General features: G+C 41.9%; 1 protein-coding gene and 1 non-coding gene across 2 annotated transcripts; both read left to right on the top strand.

Moving 5' to 3' along the window:
* The first annotated feature begins 457 nt into the window (after positions 1 to 457).
* Positions 458 to 17,777, top strand: rerglb (RERG/RAS-like b). The gene is made up of 5 exons (XM_061924789.2): positions 458 to 616; positions 4,309 to 4,365; positions 9,709 to 9,782; positions 11,544 to 11,692; positions 17,159 to 17,777. The coding sequence occupies exons 1-5, from the start codon at positions 565 to 567 to the stop codon at positions 17,445 to 17,447; spliced, it is 621 nt and encodes a 206-aa protein (XP_061780773.1). The 5' UTR covers positions 458 to 564; the 3' UTR covers positions 17,448 to 17,777.
* Positions 13,597 to 13,668, top strand: trnaa-cgc (transfer RNA alanine (anticodon CGC)). The gene has a single exon. It is a non-coding gene; the product is annotated as a tRNA-Ala (tRNA).
* Positions 17,778 to 17,888: the final 111 nt, after the last annotated feature.

Below are 17,888 nucleotides of genomic sequence, written 5' to 3'. Positions count from 1 at the left end.
TTAAAATTACTCTTTACATTAATTTATTTCGAGCTCTTTTAAATCCACCGTGAATGGTTGCTTAAAATACGGCGTGGGTTAAAAATAAATACATTTGCGTCCAAATATTAGGTTAATTTAAGTAATGTAAGCTTTACTGTGATTAATCACGATTAACTCAAACTCAAAAGTGTGTTTATTGTGATTAAAAACTTTATAATCTGACAGCACTGGTTTGTAAACAAAATTAGTATTTTTGTGTGTGTTTTTTTCAGTAGCGCCTTCACCCTTTCATAAGTACATGTTTTGCAAACAAGCCAAGAGGAGAAGAATGCAGATTGACCCCGCGCACAACTTGATATTCGCTGAATGGAGTGTTTTATGAAAACAAACTTACCACGGTGCTCCGATGTGACCCGACGGCATTTTCAGGAGGAACAGGGGAACTCAGTGAATGAGAGCAGGGAGGGCAGGGCGTGCGTTCGATTCCCCCCCCTGCTCCTTTAAAGCACCGGCCGCACTCTGGAGAAAGAGGAGAAGAAGAGAGGGAGCGTCAAGACGGCGAATCGAGGAAAAATCTCAACCATGACCGACATCAAGTTGGCTCTGCTGGGAAGTCCAGGCGCTGGAAAGTCAGGTCAGCTTTTTATTCACTAAACTCTACTAAGGTTCTATCGTTCATATATATATAATAATAATCCTGATTTTAATATCGATGAAAATAATCGTGATTAATAATCGTGCAGCTCTATGATACATACGGTACATACTAGAGATGTCCGATAATGGCTTTTTTTGCCGATATTCCGATATTGTCCAACTCTTAATTACCGATTCCGATATCAACCGATACCGATATATACAGTCGTGGAATTAACACATTATTATGCTTAATTTGTTGTGATGCCCCGCTGGATGCATTAAACAATGTAACAAGGTTTTCCAAAATAAATCAACTCAAGTTATGGAAAGAAATGCCAACATGGCACTGCCATATTTATTATTGAAGTCACAAAGTGCATTATTTTTTTTAACATGCCTCAAAATAGCAGCTTGGAATTTGGTACATGCTCTCCCTGAGAGAGCATGAGGAGGTTGAGGTGGGCAGGGTTGAGGTGGGGGGTGGGGGGTAGCGGGGGGTTGTATATTGTAGCGTCTCGGAAGAGTTAGTGCTGCAAGGGGTTCTGGGTATTTGTTCTGTTGTGTTTATGTTGTGTTACGGTGCGGATGTTCCCCCGAAATGTGTTTGTCATTCTTGTTTGGTGTGGGTTCACAGTGTGGCGCATATTTGTAACAGTGTTAAAGTTGTTCATACGGCCACCCTCAGTGTGACCTGTATGGCTATTGACCAAGTATGCTTGCATTCACTTGTGTGTGTGAAAAGCCGTAGATATTATGTGATTGGCCGGGCATGCAAAGGAAGTGCCTTTAAGGTTTATTGGCGCTCTGTACTTCCTCCCTACGTCCGTGTACCACTCCTTACAGCGGCATTTTAAAAAGTCATAAATTTTACTTTTCGAAACCGATACCGATAATTTCCGATATTACATTTTAAAGCATTTACCGGCCGATAATATTGGCAGTTCGATGTTATCAGACATCTCTAGTACATACAGTACATACACTGTACAAACAAACATACATATACAGTACAAGCACATATGCATACATACAGTCAGGCATTTAATCATGTTTCATCAAACATATATTAACGTTGTTGCCCTAGGGGAAACTGGGTAACACACTGACAAAGCTTAACCTATTGTGACTATAACAATCTACAAGGTTAATACAGTTCACTTCTTTCTTCCCCCTCCATTTATCTGCTTTCTTTTGTATTTCAAGTTATCATTACATGTATGTATTGTTGCATTTGTATCGTTGATAACAGAGGTAATTATTGTTATTATTCATTATCAATAGTGCTATTGCTATTGGTATTTGTATTGCTCCATTTGTAGTGCAAAAATGTTCATTGTCATTTCTGTTATTTACTTCACTAACTGCTTCTTTGCTATCATTTTTACTATCATATTTGTACATATCCTATTTGCTGATGTTCTGTTGTTGTGGTTGTTATTGTTGTTGTTGTTGTTGTTGTTGTCTCTCTGTCTTATCCCCCCTCTGTCTTCCTTTTTTTCCTCCTCTCTCTTCCAAACATCAAATCAATATTAAATGTAATAAAGTCAAATACAAATCTACATCAACAATATGATTTGCCTCAGTGACTGGACAGGACATGTAAAAAAAAAGAAGTATATATATATATATATATATATATATATATATATATATATATATATATATATATATATATATATATATATATATATATATATATATATATATATATATATATATATATATATATATATATATATATTACATGTCCTGTCCAGTCATCAGAAAATAATAAAATAAATAAAAATAAATAAACAAAATAAAGGATAAATAATTTAAAAAAAAAAATAAATAAATAAATACAAAAAAAATAAAAATAATAATATATATATTTTTTTTAAAATAATTATTCATCCTTTATTTTGTTTATTTATTTATTTTTGGATAATTTTTTATGGTTCATTGTGCAAAAACATGCACCTGGGGATAGGTTGATTGGCAACACTAAATTGGCCCTAGTGTGTGAATGTGTGTGTGAATGTTGTCTGTCTATCTGTGTTGGCCCTGCGATGAGGTGGCGACTTGTCCAGGGTGTACCCCGCCTTCCGCCCGATTGTAGCTGAGATAGGCTCCAGCGCCCCCCGCTACCCCCAAAAAAAGGGAATAAGCGGTAGAAAATGGATGGATGGATGTTCTGATGTGTTTTAGTTCGAGCATACAAACCCCAGGTTTGTATACACACATCTTTATAATCCCCTAATAATTATTTTCTTTTTTTTTAAAATACTTTTTGTGTCCATTAATATATTTTACCCTTACTTATTATTTGTGTATTTGTTTTTCTGTATTCTTAAAACAGGTTTTAACATACTTCAAACCAGTGATGTCACTGTCACATCACATGGGGATATGAGAATGGTTGCCATGAAAAAACACACACATTTTAATTATAGACAAAATTTTCAGATTAAGTCCCACCAATAGAGGAATATTTTTGTACATTTAAATGATTCCGATCATATATTAGTGATTGTTTCCTTGATACAAAAGAAAGTAAAAAAAACCTATAAAAACCTACTAGTCTTTTAAATAATTTTTACCCCTCAAAGGTAACAAAAAAAACAATTATTTGTGAGAATTTTTTTTAATGTAATTAATCTAGTGTCGGTCTTATACAACTCTTATTTATTTGTGATAGAGTGATTGGAGCACATACTTGTTGCTCACAAACACATTCATGAAGTTTGGTTCTTTTATGAATTTATTATGGGTCAACTGAAAATGTGAGAAAATCTGCTGGGTCAAAAGTATACATACAGCAATGTTAATATTTGCTTACATGTCCCTGCAATAAGGCGCTTTTGGTAGAATTTGGTTGAATTTTTGACCACACTTCTTGACAAGCATTGGTGCAGTTCAACTAAATGTGTTGGTTTTCTGACATGGACTTGTTTCTTCAGCATTGTCCACACGTTTAAGTCAGGACTTTGGGAAGGCCATTCTAAAACCTTAATTCTAGCCTAATTTAGCCATTCCTTTACCACTTTTGACGTGTGTTTGGGGTCATTGTCCTGTTGGAACGCCCAAATGCTGATGATTTTAGCTTGTCCTGAAGCATTTGGAGGTAATCCTCCTTTTTCATTGTCCCATTTACTCTCTGTAAAGCACCAGTTCCATTGGCAGCAAAACAGGCCCAGAGCATAATACTACCACCACCATGCTTGACAGTAGGGATGGTGGTCCTGGGATTAAAGGCCTCACCTTTTCTCCTCCAAATTGTTGGGTATTGTGGCCAAACAGCTCAGTTTTTGTTTTATCCGACATCACATGGACAAAGATAAGACATTCTGGAAGAAAGTTCTGTGGTCAGATGAAATAAAAATTGAAGTTGTTGTATTTGTACATGCGCCATGTTGAGACTAGTGTACCTAATGGAGTGTCCAGGTGCCAAGATGACGTCATCCCTCCACCCGCCAACACTCAGTGATTGCCTGCGGTGGAAGAGTTGGCTCCAAAGTGGAAATAAAGCCAGTCGGCTCGCCAAAAATCACTCGCAGGCCTTTCCTCGCCGCCGCTTTCATGCGAGGCTTGGCGTTCACCCGCAGACTCACGCCGACGGTTGGCGTGGTCTGCACCCCCCCCCCCCTTCCCCCCCACTGCACCTGCAACCGTGCCATGCCTCATGTTGTCTTTTTCCATTTTGTCCAGCTGTCCTCGTGCGCTTCCTGACCAGACGCTTCATCGGAGAATATGCCTCCAACTCCAGTGAGCTCCTTTTTCCTAATGATGAATGTTTCCCCGTATGAGAAACACTCATCATCTGTTCCAGGGTCAAACTGTCGCCATTTTTTATTTAGTTATTATTTTTAATAGTTTGTAACAAAAGTGCTTACGTTCAGCATAAACTAAACGTGTTCAAAGAACAAAACTTGGAACGCTCATGACTAACGATGACCACTAACGCGCTAATTGCTAGCTGGCAACAAGGACCTTTGATTGTTAGCGGAAAAACTGCAGCGCTAATCTTTAGCTGGCATCTGGAGCGCTAATCGCTAGCTGAAAACTAACTCTCTAATTGCCAGCTGACAATTAGAGCGCTAATCACAAGTTGACAACAAGTGCGATAATTGCAAGCTGATGACTAGCGTGCTACATTTTGCTGACAACCAGAGCTGTAATCGCTAGCTGACAACTAACTCTCTAATTGCTAGCTGACAGTTAGAGCGCTAATCACAAGTTGACAACTAGAGCGCTAATCGCTAGCTGACAGCTAACTCTCTAATTGCTAGCTGACAATTAGAGCGCTAATCACAAGTTGACAACTAGAGCGCTAATCGCTAGCTGACAACGAACTCTCTAATTGCTAGCTGACAATTAGAGTGCTAATCACAATGTGATAAATAGAGCGCTAATCGCTAGCTGACAGCTAACTCTCTAATTGCTAGCTGATAACTAGAGCGCTAATCACAAGTTGACAACTAGAGTGCTAATCGCTAGCTGACAACTAATTCTCTCATTGCTATCTGACAATTAGAGCGCTAATCACAAGTTGACAACAAGTGCGATAATTGCAAGCTGATAACTAGAGTGCTACATTTTGCTGACAACCAGAGCTGTAATCGCTAGCTGACAACTAACTCTCTAATTGCCAGCTGACAATTAGAGCGCTAATCACAAGGTGACAACTAGAGTGCTAATCGCTAGCTGACAACTAACTCTCTAATTGCTAGCTGACAATTAGAACGCTAATCACAAGTTGACAACTACAGCGCTAATCGCTAGCTGACAGCCAACTCTCTAATTGCTAGCTGACAATTAGAGCGCTAATCACAAGTTGACAACTAGAGTGCTAATCGCTGGCTGCCAGCTAACTCTCTAATTGCTAGCTGACAATTAGAGCGCTAATCACAAGTTTACAACTAGAGTGCTAATTGATAGCTGACAACTAACTCTCTAATTGCTAGCTGACAATTAGAGCGCTAATCACAAGTTGACAACTAGAGAGCTAATCGCTAGCTGACAACTAACTCTCTAATTGCTAGCTGACAATTAGAGCGCTAATCACAAGTTGACAACTAGAGTGTTAATTGCTAGCTGACAACTAACGCTCTAATTGCTAGCTGACAATTAGAGCGCTAATCACAAGTTGACAACAAGTGCGATAATTGCAAGCTGATAACAGGCGTGCTACATTTTGCTGACAACCAGAGCTGTAATCGCTAGCTGACAGCTAACTCTCTAATTGCTAGCTGACAATTAGAGCGCTAATCACAAGTTGACAACTAGAGTGCTAATCGCTAGCTGACAACTAACTCTCTAATTGCTAGCTGACAATTAGAGTGCTAATCACAAGTTGACAACAAGTGCGATAATTGCAAGCTGATAACTAGCGTGCTACATTTTGCTGACAACCAGAGCTGTAATCGCAAGCTGACAACTAACTCTCTAATTGCTATCTGACAATTAGAGCGCTAATCGCTAGCTGACAGCTAACTCTCTAATTGCTAGCTGACAATTAGAGCGCTAATCACAAGATGACAACTAGAGTGTTAATCGCTAGCTGACAACTAACTCTGTAATTGCTAGCTGACAATTAGAGCGCTAATCACAAGTTGACAACAAGTGCGATAATTGCAAGCTGATAACTAGCGTGCTACATTTTGTTGACAACCAGAGCTGTAATCTCTAGCTGACAACTAACTCTCTAATTGCTAGCTGACAATTAGAACGCTAATCACAAGTTGACAACTAGAGCGCTAATCGCTAGCTGACAGCCAACTCTCTAATTGCTTGCTGACAATTAGAGCGCTAATCACAAGTTGACAACTAGAGAGCTAATTGCTAGCTGACAACTAACTCTCTAATTGTTAGCAGACAATTAGAGTGCTAATCACAAGGTGACAACAAGAGCGCCAATCGCTAGCGGACAGTTAACTCTCTAATTGCTAGCTGACAATCAGAGCGCTAGTCACAAGTTGACAACTAGAGTGCTAATCGCTAGCTGACAACTAACTCTTTAATTGCTAGTTGACAATTAGAGCGCTAATCACAAGTTGACAACAAGTGCGATGATTGCAAGCTGATAACTAGCGTGCTACATTTTGCTGACAACCAGAGCTGTAATCGCTAGCTGACAACTAACTCTCTAATTGCTAGCTGACAATTAGAGCGCTAATCACAAGTTGACAACTAGAGTGCTAATCGCTAGCTGACAACTAACTCTCTAATTGCTAGCTGACAATTAGAGTGCTAATCACAAGTTGACAACAAGTGCGATAATTGCAAGCTGATAACTAGCGTGCTACATTTTGCTGACAACCAGAGCTGTAATCGCTAGCTGACAACTAACTCTCTAATTGCTAGCTGACAATTAGAGCGCTAATCACAAGTTGACAACTAGAGCGCTAATCGCTAGCTGACAGCTAACTCTCTAATTGTTAGCTGACAATTAGAGCGCTAATCACAAGTTGACAACTAGAGCGCTAATCGCTAGCTGACAGCTAACTCTCTAATTGCTAGCTGACAATTAGAGTGCTTATCACAATGTGATAACTAGAGCGCTAATCGCTAGCTGACAGCTAACTCTCTATTTGCTAGCTGCCAACTAGAGCGCTAATCACAAGTTGACAACTAGAGTGCTAATCGCTAGCTGACAACTAACTCTCTAATTGCTAGCTGACAATCAGAGCGCTAATCACAAGTTGACAACTGAAGTGCTAACCGCTAGCTGACAGCTAACTCTCTAATTGCTAGCTGACAATTAGAGTGCTAATCACAAGGTGATAACTAGAGCGCTAATCGCCAGCTGACAGCCAACTCTCTAATTGCTAGCTGACAATTGGAGCGCTAATCACAAGTTGACAACTAGAGTGCTAATTGCTAGCTGACAACTAACGCTCTAATTGCTAGCTGACAATTAGAGCGCTAACCCCAAGTTGACAACAAGTGCAATAATTGCAAGCTGATAACTACCGTGCTACATTTTGCTGACAACCAGAGCTGTAATCGCTAGCTGACAACTAACTCTCTAATTGCTAGCTGACAATTAGAGCGCTAATCACAAGTTGTCAACTAGAGCGCTAATCGCTAGCTGACAGCTAACTCTCTAATTGCTAGCTGACAATTAGAGTGCTAATCACAAGTTGACAACTAGAGTGCTAATCGCTAGCTGACAACTAACTCTCTAATTGATAGCTGACAATTAGAGCGCTAATCACAAGTTGACAACATGTGCGGTAATTGCAAGCTGATAACTAGCGTGCTACATTTTGCTGACAACCAGAGCTGTAATCGCTAGCTGACAACTAACTCTCTAATTGCTAGCTGACAATTAGAGCGCTAATCACAAGTTGACAACTAGAGTGCTAATCGCTAGCTGACAACTAACTCTCTAATTGCTAGCTGACAATTAGAGCACTAATCACAAGTTGACAACAAGTGCGATAATTGCAAGCTGATAACTAGCGTGCTACATTTTGCTGACAACCAGAGCTGTAATCGCTAGCTGACAACTAACTCTCTAATTGCTAGCTGACAATTAGAGCGCTAACCACAAGTTGTCAACTAGAGCGCTAATCGCTAGCTGACAGCTAACTCTCTAATTGCTAGCTAACAATTAGAGCGCTAATCACAAGTTGACAACTAGAGTACTAATCGCTAGCTGACAACTAACTCTCTAATTGCTAGCTGGCAATTAGAGTGCTAATCACAAAGTGAAAACAAGAGCGCTAATCGCTAGCTGACAGCTAACTCTCTAATTGCTAGCTGACAATTAGAGCGCTAATCACAAGTTGACAACTAGAGTGCTAATCGCTAGCTGACAACTAACTCTCTAATTGCTAGCTGACAATTAGAGCGCTAATCACAAGTTGACAACAAGTGCGATAATTGCAAGCTGATAACTAGCGTGCTACATTTTGCTGACAACCAGAGCTGTAATCGCTAGCTGACAACTAACTCTCTAATTGCTAGCTGACAATTAGAGCGCTAACCACAAGTTGTCAACTAGAGCGCTAATCGCTAGCTGACAGCTAACTCTCTAAGTGCTAGCTAACAATTAGAGCGCTAATCACAAGTTGACAACTAGAGTGCTAATCGCTAGCTGACAACTAACTCTCTAATTGCTAGCTGGCAATTAGAGTGCTAATCACAAAGTGATAACTAGAGTGCTAATCGCTAGCTGACAGCTAACTCTCTAATTGCTAGCTGACAATTAGAGCGCTAATCACAAGTTGACAATTAGAGTGCTAATCGCTAGCTAACAACTAACTCTCTAATTGCTAGCTGACAATTAGAGCGCTAATCACAAGTTGGCAACAAGTGCGATAATTGCAAGCTGATAACAGGCGTGCTAAATTTTGCTGACAACCAGAGCTGTAATCGCTAGCTGACAACTAATTCTCTAATTGCTAGCTGACAATTAGAGCGCTAATCACAAGTTGACAACAAGTGCGATAATTGCAAGCTGATAACAAGCGTGCTACATTTAGCTGACAACCAGAGCTGTAATCGCTAGCTGACAACTAACTCTCTAATTGCTAGCTGACAATTAGAATGCTAATCACAAGTTGACAACTAGAGCGCTAATCGCTAGCTGACAGCCAACTCTCTAATTGCTTGCTGACAATTAGAGCGCTAATCACAAGTTGACAACTAGAGAGCTAATCGCTAGCTGACAACTAACTCTCTAATCGCTAGCTGACAATTACAGTGCTAATCACAAGGTGATAACTAGAGCGCTAATCGCTAGATGACAGCTAACTCTCTAATTGCTAGCTGACAATTAGAGCGCTAATCACAAGTTGACAACTAGAGTGCTAATCGCTAGCTGACAAATAATGCTCTAATTGCTAGCTGACAATTAAAGCGTTTATCACAAGTTGACAACAAGTGCGATAATTGTATGCTGATAACTAGTGTGCTACATTTTGCTGACAACCAGAGGTGTAATCGCTAGCTGACAACTAACTCTCTAATTGCTAGCTGACAACCGGAGCGCTAATCGTTGCTAACAAATAGCACACTGATCGCTAGCTGACAACAAAGGAGATAATCTGCGGACCCCCTGATGGCGACCTCTGCTAAAGGTGCTATTTGCTATGTTTGCAGACTCGCTGTATCGCAAGAGGATGTCCATTGATGGCAGACAACTCAACCTGGAGGTGTTAGACCCGTGCTCACAGGTGAGGACCACTAACTAGCTCATGTTGTTGTCACATTCACCTCAGGAAATACACTCAGGAGATCCTGAGGCTCCTTCCTAGAAGGGTCGCACACCTGGGCTAAGACTTTGACCAGACCCAGCTGCTTGTCCAGGGAGGTGACGATGGTGGAGGAGAAACAAGGAGGATGAGAGAAACATGGAGAAGCAGAAAGAGAAATAGAAGGAGATGGAGAGATAAAAGGCGATAAAGAGGAAGAAAGAGACATTTGAGAAGGAGAAGAAGGAGAAGGAGAGGACAAATGGAGGAGAAGAACAAGAGAAAGAAGGAAAATGAGGAGATTAGGGAGAAGAAAAGGGAAAAGGAGGAAAAGGAGAGGAAAGACGAGAAGAAGAAAAAGTAGGAGTAAAAATTAGAAGACCAAATAAAAAATGGACAGAGGAGGAAGAAGAAGATGAAAAATATAAACATTTTAAAAAACAAAGTAGAAGAAAAGTAGAAGAAGAAGAAAAAGTAGAAGAAGAAGAAAAGTGACAAGGAGAAGAAGGGGTAAAGAGAAGGAGAAGAAAAATAAAAATAAAAATAAAAAGAAGAAGAAGAATGAGAAGAAGAAGAAGGAGAAGAAAAGAAGAAGAAGAAGAAGGAGAAGAAGGAAGAGAAGAAGAAGAAGAAGAAGAAGAAGAAGAAGAAGAAGAAGAAGAAGAAGAAGGAAGAAAAGAAGAAGAAGAAGGAGAAGAAGGAAGAGAAGAAGAAGAAGAAGAAGAAGAAGAAGAAGAAGAAGAAGAAGAAGAAGAAGAAGAAGAAGAAGAAAAAGAAGAAGAAGAAGAAGGGCAAGAAGGACAAGAAGAAGGACAAGAAGAAGAAGAAGAAAAAGACGGACAAGAAGAAGGGGAAGAAGGACAAGAAGAAGGACAAGAAGAAGAAGAAGAACAAGGGCAAGAAGGGCAAGAAGGACAAGAAGGACAAGAAGAAGAAGGAGAAGAAGAAGAAGAAGAAGAAGATGAAGAAGAAGGAGAAGAAGAGAAGAAGAAGAAGAAGAAGAAGACTGGAGAAGAAGGGGCAAGAAGGGCAAGAAGGACAACAAGAAGAAGAAGAACGAGAAGAAGGAAGAGAAGAAGAAGAAGTGGAGAAGAAGAGTGGAGAAGAAGGGAAAGGACAAGAAGAAGGGGAAGAAAGAGAAGAAAGAGAAGGAAAGAAGACACGTGCAACAACAGTAATGGATGTGGGAGAGCACTACATTGTCCAAATACAGTATGCACACTCAGGAAGTAAGTACACACTACAGTGTACAAAGTATACTTACTGAAGTGTACCAACAGGAAGTAGGTATACACTACAGTGTACAAAGTACACTTACTGAAGTGTATAAGAGAAGTAGGTACACACTATTGTGAACAAAGTATACTTACTGGGGTGTACTCAGAGAAGTAAGTACACACTACAGTGTACAAAGTATACTTACTGGAGTGTACCAACATAAGTAAGTACACAATACAGTGTACAAAGTGCACTTACTGAAGTGTATAAGAGAAGTAGGTACACACCACAGTGTACAAAGTATACTTACTGAAGTGTACCAACAGAAGTAAGTACACACTACAGTGTACAAAATATACTTACTGAAGTGTACCAACAGAAGTAAGTACACACTACAGTGTATAAAGTACATTTACTTGAGTGTACTAAGAGAAGTAGTGTGTTTATGTTACTCCTTCCTGGTTGCCATAGTAATGATGATCAAGTGTGAGGATGATGAAATATAATGTTTGTTGTCCCTGTCAGAGCTCAGGGGTGACTTGTCTGGTGGAGGAGCCAGTGGACTGGGCACACGGCTTTGTGGTGGTCTACAACATCAGCGATCGCTCCTCCTTCCTCCACGCCAAGGACATCCTGCGGCAGATCTGTGAGGCCCGACTCAACCACTGCAAAGGGTCAGATTGGAACATTCTTCCCTTGCTAGGCTGCCTTGCAGTCTAACAATAGTAGTAGGCAGCATAGGCCACTGCAGTGCGATCGCTCCTCAACACTTACAGTACATTTGGGGTGCACACATGCCCATTTTGTGGGTTTGTGTGTGTGTGTGGAGAGGGTGGGGAGGGTTGTGGTGCGGCTAAGCTAAAAATCAATACATCGGTACAAAATGTGCACACATGCAAACTGTAATTGCAATCGCTCCTCTACATTTACATTTGGGTGCACTTGCATATTGTGTGTGTGTGTGTGTGTGTGTGTGTGTGGGGTGTGTGTGTGTGTGTGTGTGTGTGTGTGTGGTAAAGCTAAGCTAAAGATCAATATGTCTGAACAAAATGTGCACAAATGCAAAGTGTATTGCAATCACTCCTCTACATTTACATTTAAAGTGCACATATGCCAGGTGTATTCCAATCACTCCTCTACATTTACATTTAAGGTGCACATATGCCAGGTGTATTGCAATCGCCCCTCCACATTTAAGGTGCACACATGCCAGGTGTATTGCAATCGCTCCTCCACATTTACATTTAAAGTGCACACATGCCAGGTGTATTGCAATCGCTCCTCCACATTTACATTTTAGATGCACACATGCCAGGTGTATTGCAATCGCTCCGCCTCATTTACATTTAAGGTGCACACATGCCAAGTGTATTGCAATCGCTTCTCCACATTTACATTTAAAGTGCACACATACCAGGTGTACTGCAATCGCTCCTCCACATTTACATTTAAGGTGCACACATGCCAAGTGTATTGCAATCGCCCCTCCACATTTAAGGTGCACACATGCCAGGTGTATTGCAATTGCTCCTCCACATTTACATTTAAGGTGCACACATGCCAGGTGTATTGCAATCGCTCCTCCACATTTACATTTAAGGTGCACACATGCACATTTAAAGTGCACACATACCAGGTGTATTGCAATCGCTCCTCCACATTTACATTTAAGATGCACACATGCCGAGTGTATTGCAATCGCTCCTCCACGTGGTACAGTTCACCCACCTTCACTCCAATCAACTCCACCAAGTCAAAAGAATGCAATTCCTCCTCCTCACACAGTAGGGAGAGCAGATTGTAAACATGCGACTCTGTAAATACACAAGTGTCAAAGATAATGTAAATAATGTTTAACAACACACGTGTTGTATGTGAAAATATTCTTCAATCAATGATGTTGTCATCGGGCGCTAAATTACCAATAAAAGCACACATGGAAATACAAAAAAATATAAAAGCTGACAACTTTAAATCCATCCTCTGTATAATCAATAATACCCAAAATAACGTGTGGTCATTTGAGCATGCCAGTATTAGCAAACACTGCGCCTGCCGTGCTCCTTACAGCCATGTGAGGGCGCTCGTCTTCCAGTGACATATTTGTTTCCCCCTTGCTCTCCTTACCTTTCACCTGTCTTTTATTCCACTTTTTTTTAATATATATATAGAGTAATTTTTAGTTTTAGACAGTGGTATTATTTTACTGTTTTAGTCAATTGGGCATGTATTATTTTTTTAAATAAAATAAATAATAATTTGAGTATGTATGCTAATTGTTCGATCTTTTTAAGATTCCAATTGGCCAACAGCGGCGTCTGATCTTCACTTCCGTGCCGCGCCGTCACGTGGTCTAAATAAGTCGAGTAGCAAACATCGTTTGATGCTACAAATTGTAAGCCATGGGGAAGTTTAATGTGTCCTACTTCCTTTGAAGCTGCGCACGCATCCTCGAGGCGAGACAGCTGCGTGGAATGCTGGGATTAATCGCGTGCACGTGCAGCGCCGCGCAGCTGATTCAGTTTGCAATACACGTCGCTGTTACTGTTGACAAATATCGACGTCAGTGAATCGACGTGGGGATGTAGCTCAGTGGTAGAGCGCATGCTTCGCATGTATGAGGTCCCGGGTTCAATCCCCGGCATCTCCATTTATGTACAATGCAGATTGTATTATACTCGTCTGGAAATCAAGTTATCGTGTTCATAAAGTACTTATACACACATTGACATCTTTTAACCAAACTTTAACACATCCATCCATCCATTTCCTACCGCTTGTCCCTTTACAAAATAAGTAAATAAATAACACAAAAAATACTTTCCTTGGCAGACCAAACCGTAAATATGGTTCTGGTTTATTAAGGGACAAATTATTGTTGTTTGAGTGTTGAAATAGCGATTAGCACATTGGCTGCCAGCTAACTGTCAGCTACAAGCGATTAGTGCACCTGCTACCATCGAGCAATTAACGAGCTAACTGCCAGCTACAATAGCTGCTAGCTAGCGGTTAAAGCGTTAGCTGCCAGCTAGAGGTTAGCACGCCAGCTGCCAGCTAGAGATAAGTGTGCTTGAGGCTTCTCAGGGAGTAGCTAGGGATTAGTGCACTGGCTGCCAGCTAGCTATTAGTGTGCTAGCTGCCATTTAGCAATTAGCATACTAGCTGCCAGCCAGAGGTTAACAAGCTAGCTGATAGCTAGTGGTTAGTGTGCAGGAGGCTTATCCAAGAGCAGCGAGCTTTTAGCCTGCTAGCTGCCAGCAAGAGATGAGCAAGCTAATGGCTTTTTCAGTAGCAGGTAGCGATTAGTGCGCTAGCTAGCTATTAGTGTGGTAGCTGCCATCCCGCAATTAGCACACTAACTTCCAGCTAGGGGTGAGACCACTAGCTGACAGCGAGAGATGAACGTGCTTGAGGCTTCTCCAAGAGCAGCTAGCGATTAGTGAGCTAGCTGCCCGCTGGCTATTAGTTTCCTAACGCATCGAGCAATTAGCGTGCTAACTGCCAGCTAGAAGTCAGCACACAAGCAGTCAGCTAGTGGCTAGCGTGCTAGCTGCCAGCTAGAATTTTACGCGCTAGCTGCCAGCTGGAGATGAACGTGCTTCACAGGGAGCCGCTAGCGATTAGTGGGCTAACTGGCAGCTAGAGGTTAGCACTCTAGCTGGGAACTAGCTTTTAGCCTGCTAGCTGCCAGCAAGAGACGAGCAAGCTAATGGCTTTTTCAGTAGCAGGCAGCAATTAGTGCGCTAGCTGCCAGCTAGCTATTAGTGTGGTAGCTGCCATCCAGCAATTAGCACACTAACTTCCAGCTGACCGCTAGTGGTTAGCGTGCTAGCTGCCAGTGAGAGATGAACGTGCTAGAGGCTTCTCCAAGAGCAGCTAGCGATTAGTGAGATAGCTGCCAGTGAGAGATGAACGTGCTAGAGGCTTCTCCAAGAGCAGCTAGCGATTAGTGAGCTAGCTGCCAGTGAGAGATGAACGTGCTAGAGGCTTCTCCAAGAGCAGCTAGCGATTAGTGAGCTAGCTGCCAGCTGGCTACTAGTGCCCTAGTCGCCATCTAGCATTTAGCGTGCTAACTGCCAGCGAGAGGTCAGCACACAAGCTGTCAGCTAGTGGTTAGCGTACTAGCTGCCAGCGAGAGATGAACGTGCTAGAAGCTTCTCTAAGAGCAGCTAGCGATTAGTGAGCTAGCTGCCAGCTAGCTATTAGTATCCTAGTCGCCATCTAGCATTTAGCTTACTAACTGCCAGCTAGAGGTCAGCACACACGCTGTCAGTTAGTGGTTAGCCCACCAGCTTTCAGCTCGCGGTTAACACGCAAGCTGCCATCTAGAGATGAATGTGCCTTCCAGGGAGCGGCTAGCGATTAGTGAGCAAGCTGCCTTCTAACAATTAGTTGCTATATAGCGATTAGCGCGCTAGCTGCTTCTCCGGGAAATGAGCAGTATTTTCATGCCGTGAGTTTTATTGAAGTGCGTTAATCAATCACGGTTTTAAGATATTTAAGATTTAAAAGGGTAAAATTGTCTGCAATGTTACTGTGGTTTATCATCAATACCGCTAATCGTTACTGTCGGGTTCAAACACTGATGACATCTATTAAACAGACAAAGAAGCAAGGAATTAAACAGAGACAGAATTCAATTTAGCTCAATTGAGGAGAGACGTCTGGGCCGTACTCTTTGTACAGTCTCCCACCACGCTCTGACGAAAGATAAATCAATCAATCTTTATTTATATAGCCCTAAATCACAAGTGTCTCAAAGGGCTGCACAAGCCACAACGACATCCTCGGTACAAAGCCCACATACGGGCAAGGAAAAACTCACCCCAGTGGGACGTCGATGTGAATGACTATGAGAAACCTTGGAGAGGACCGCATATGTGGGTAACCCCCCCCCCCTCTAGGGGAGACCGAAAGCAATGGATGTCGAGTGGGTCTGACATAATATTGTGAGAGTCCAGTCCATAGTGGATCCAACATAATAGTATGAGTCCAGTCCATAGTGGGGCCAGCAGGACACCATTCCGAGCGGAGACGGGTCAGCAGCGCAGAGATGTTCCCTGCCGATGCACAGGCGAGCGGTCCACCCCGGGTCCCGACTCTGGACAGCCAGCACTTCATCCATGGCCACCGGACCTGTGCCCCCCCCCCTCAAGGAAAAGGGGAGCAGAGGAGAAAAGAAAAGAAACGGCAGATCAACTGGTCTAACAGGGGGGCTATTTAAAGGCTAGAGTATACAAATGAGTTTTAAGATGGGACTTAAATGCTTCTACTGAGGTAGCATCTCTAATTGTTACCGGGAGGGCATTCCATAGTACTGGAGCCCGAATAGAAAACGCTCTATAGCCCGCAGACTTTTTTTGGGCTCTGGGAATCACTAATAAGCCGGAGTTCTTTGAACGCAGATTTCTTGTCGGGACATATGGTACAATGCAATCGACAAGATAGGACGGAGCTAGACCGTGTAGTATTTTATACGTAAGTAGTAAAACCTTAAAGTCACATCTTAAGTGCACAGGAAGCCAGTGCAGGTGAGCCAGTATAGGCGTAATATGATCAAACTTTCTTGTTCTTGTCAAAAGTCTAGCAGCCGCATTTTGTACCAACTGTAATTTTTTAAAGATTGTACGCCTCCTCTTTTATTTGGACTTTCCCTGATTACATGGCAACAGCTGTTTCTAAGGGAAGGGGGGTCGTAAACAGCCCTCGCCTTGGGTTACAAAACAGTTTAAAGAAAAGGTGCCTGGAGGGGGTCAAGACAAATTTTCTTGTGGATTACAATACATCAAAGAAACCGACACCTTCATGTCGCTTCCCATCCTACACAGTGGAGTTTTAAAAGACTTTTGATTGGTAGGATCAAAGACAGCTTTTGTCTTCTCGCCGGGAACTCATTGAAACACAAAATTTTGTGATAACTTAGATACAATTATTCTGACAGTTACATCCCTAGATTAGAATCATATTTAATGATGTCACCACTTGACATCATTAAAATAACGTGTAGTAAACATACACTTCAACCACACGGGGGCGCTCAAGTTACACAAAAAATGATGGCACTTTTCCCAGCCTTGATCTAAAATGTCCAAAAGTCAAAAGTGTTGCCCATCACTGAACGTCAACCTTTGACCTTTCAGGGAGCCGCCCTGCGTCCCCGTGTGCCTGTTGGGCAACAAGCAGGACCTGTGCCACGCCCGGCAGGTGCGCGAAGACGAGGGCCGCCGCCTGGCCCAGGACAGCGGCTGCCGCTTCCAGGAGGTGTCGGCGGCCGAGAGCTACCAGGACATCGCCGGCCTGTTCACGCAGCTAATCCGCCAGGTGATGGAGCACCTGAAGTACCGCGCCGACCGCCGCCGCTACAGCGGCTCCAAGTCTATGGCCAAGCTCATCAACAACGTGTTTGGCAAGAGGAGGATGTCGGTGTGACCGCCAATAAACTTAATTTTGGGCACTTTTATAAAAAGGGGAGCTTTACATTTAAAGGAATATATTTTCAATTTCGCATGGACTATTTATTTTTCAAGCATATTCGATGTATTTTTGGTCAGAATCAAGCATTTTGTACGTATAAAAATGACTGAATGAACTATAAATGGCAACCAAGCCAATGAGAACGGGCGGTTTAGTATCGTGGCCACTGATTGGTCAGCCGCAGGCAGCATTACTATATTAGATTAAAGGAGTGTAAATGTGACTATATGGGTGTCGTTTCATGTCTAGAGGGCTCTCATAATGTTAATAACTGTCATTCAGAGGTTATAACAATGTTTTTTTCTTGTAGATAGCTATGAAAATGCAATGTATTAATACTTCATACTTTGTGGAAATTAATTAACCATTTATTTGGGCCTAGCAGTTAAGCTAAAA

The sequence above is a fragment of the Nerophis lumbriciformis genome, linkage group LG29 (assembly GCF_033978685.3).
Source record: "Nerophis lumbriciformis linkage group LG29, RoL_Nlum_v2.1, whole genome shotgun sequence".
Taxonomy (NCBI): Eukaryota; Metazoa; Chordata; class Actinopteri; order Syngnathiformes; family Syngnathidae; genus Nerophis; species Nerophis lumbriciformis.
Note: the sequence above shows the minus strand (reverse complement) of the source record. Positions and strands in the feature narration are given on the sequence as shown.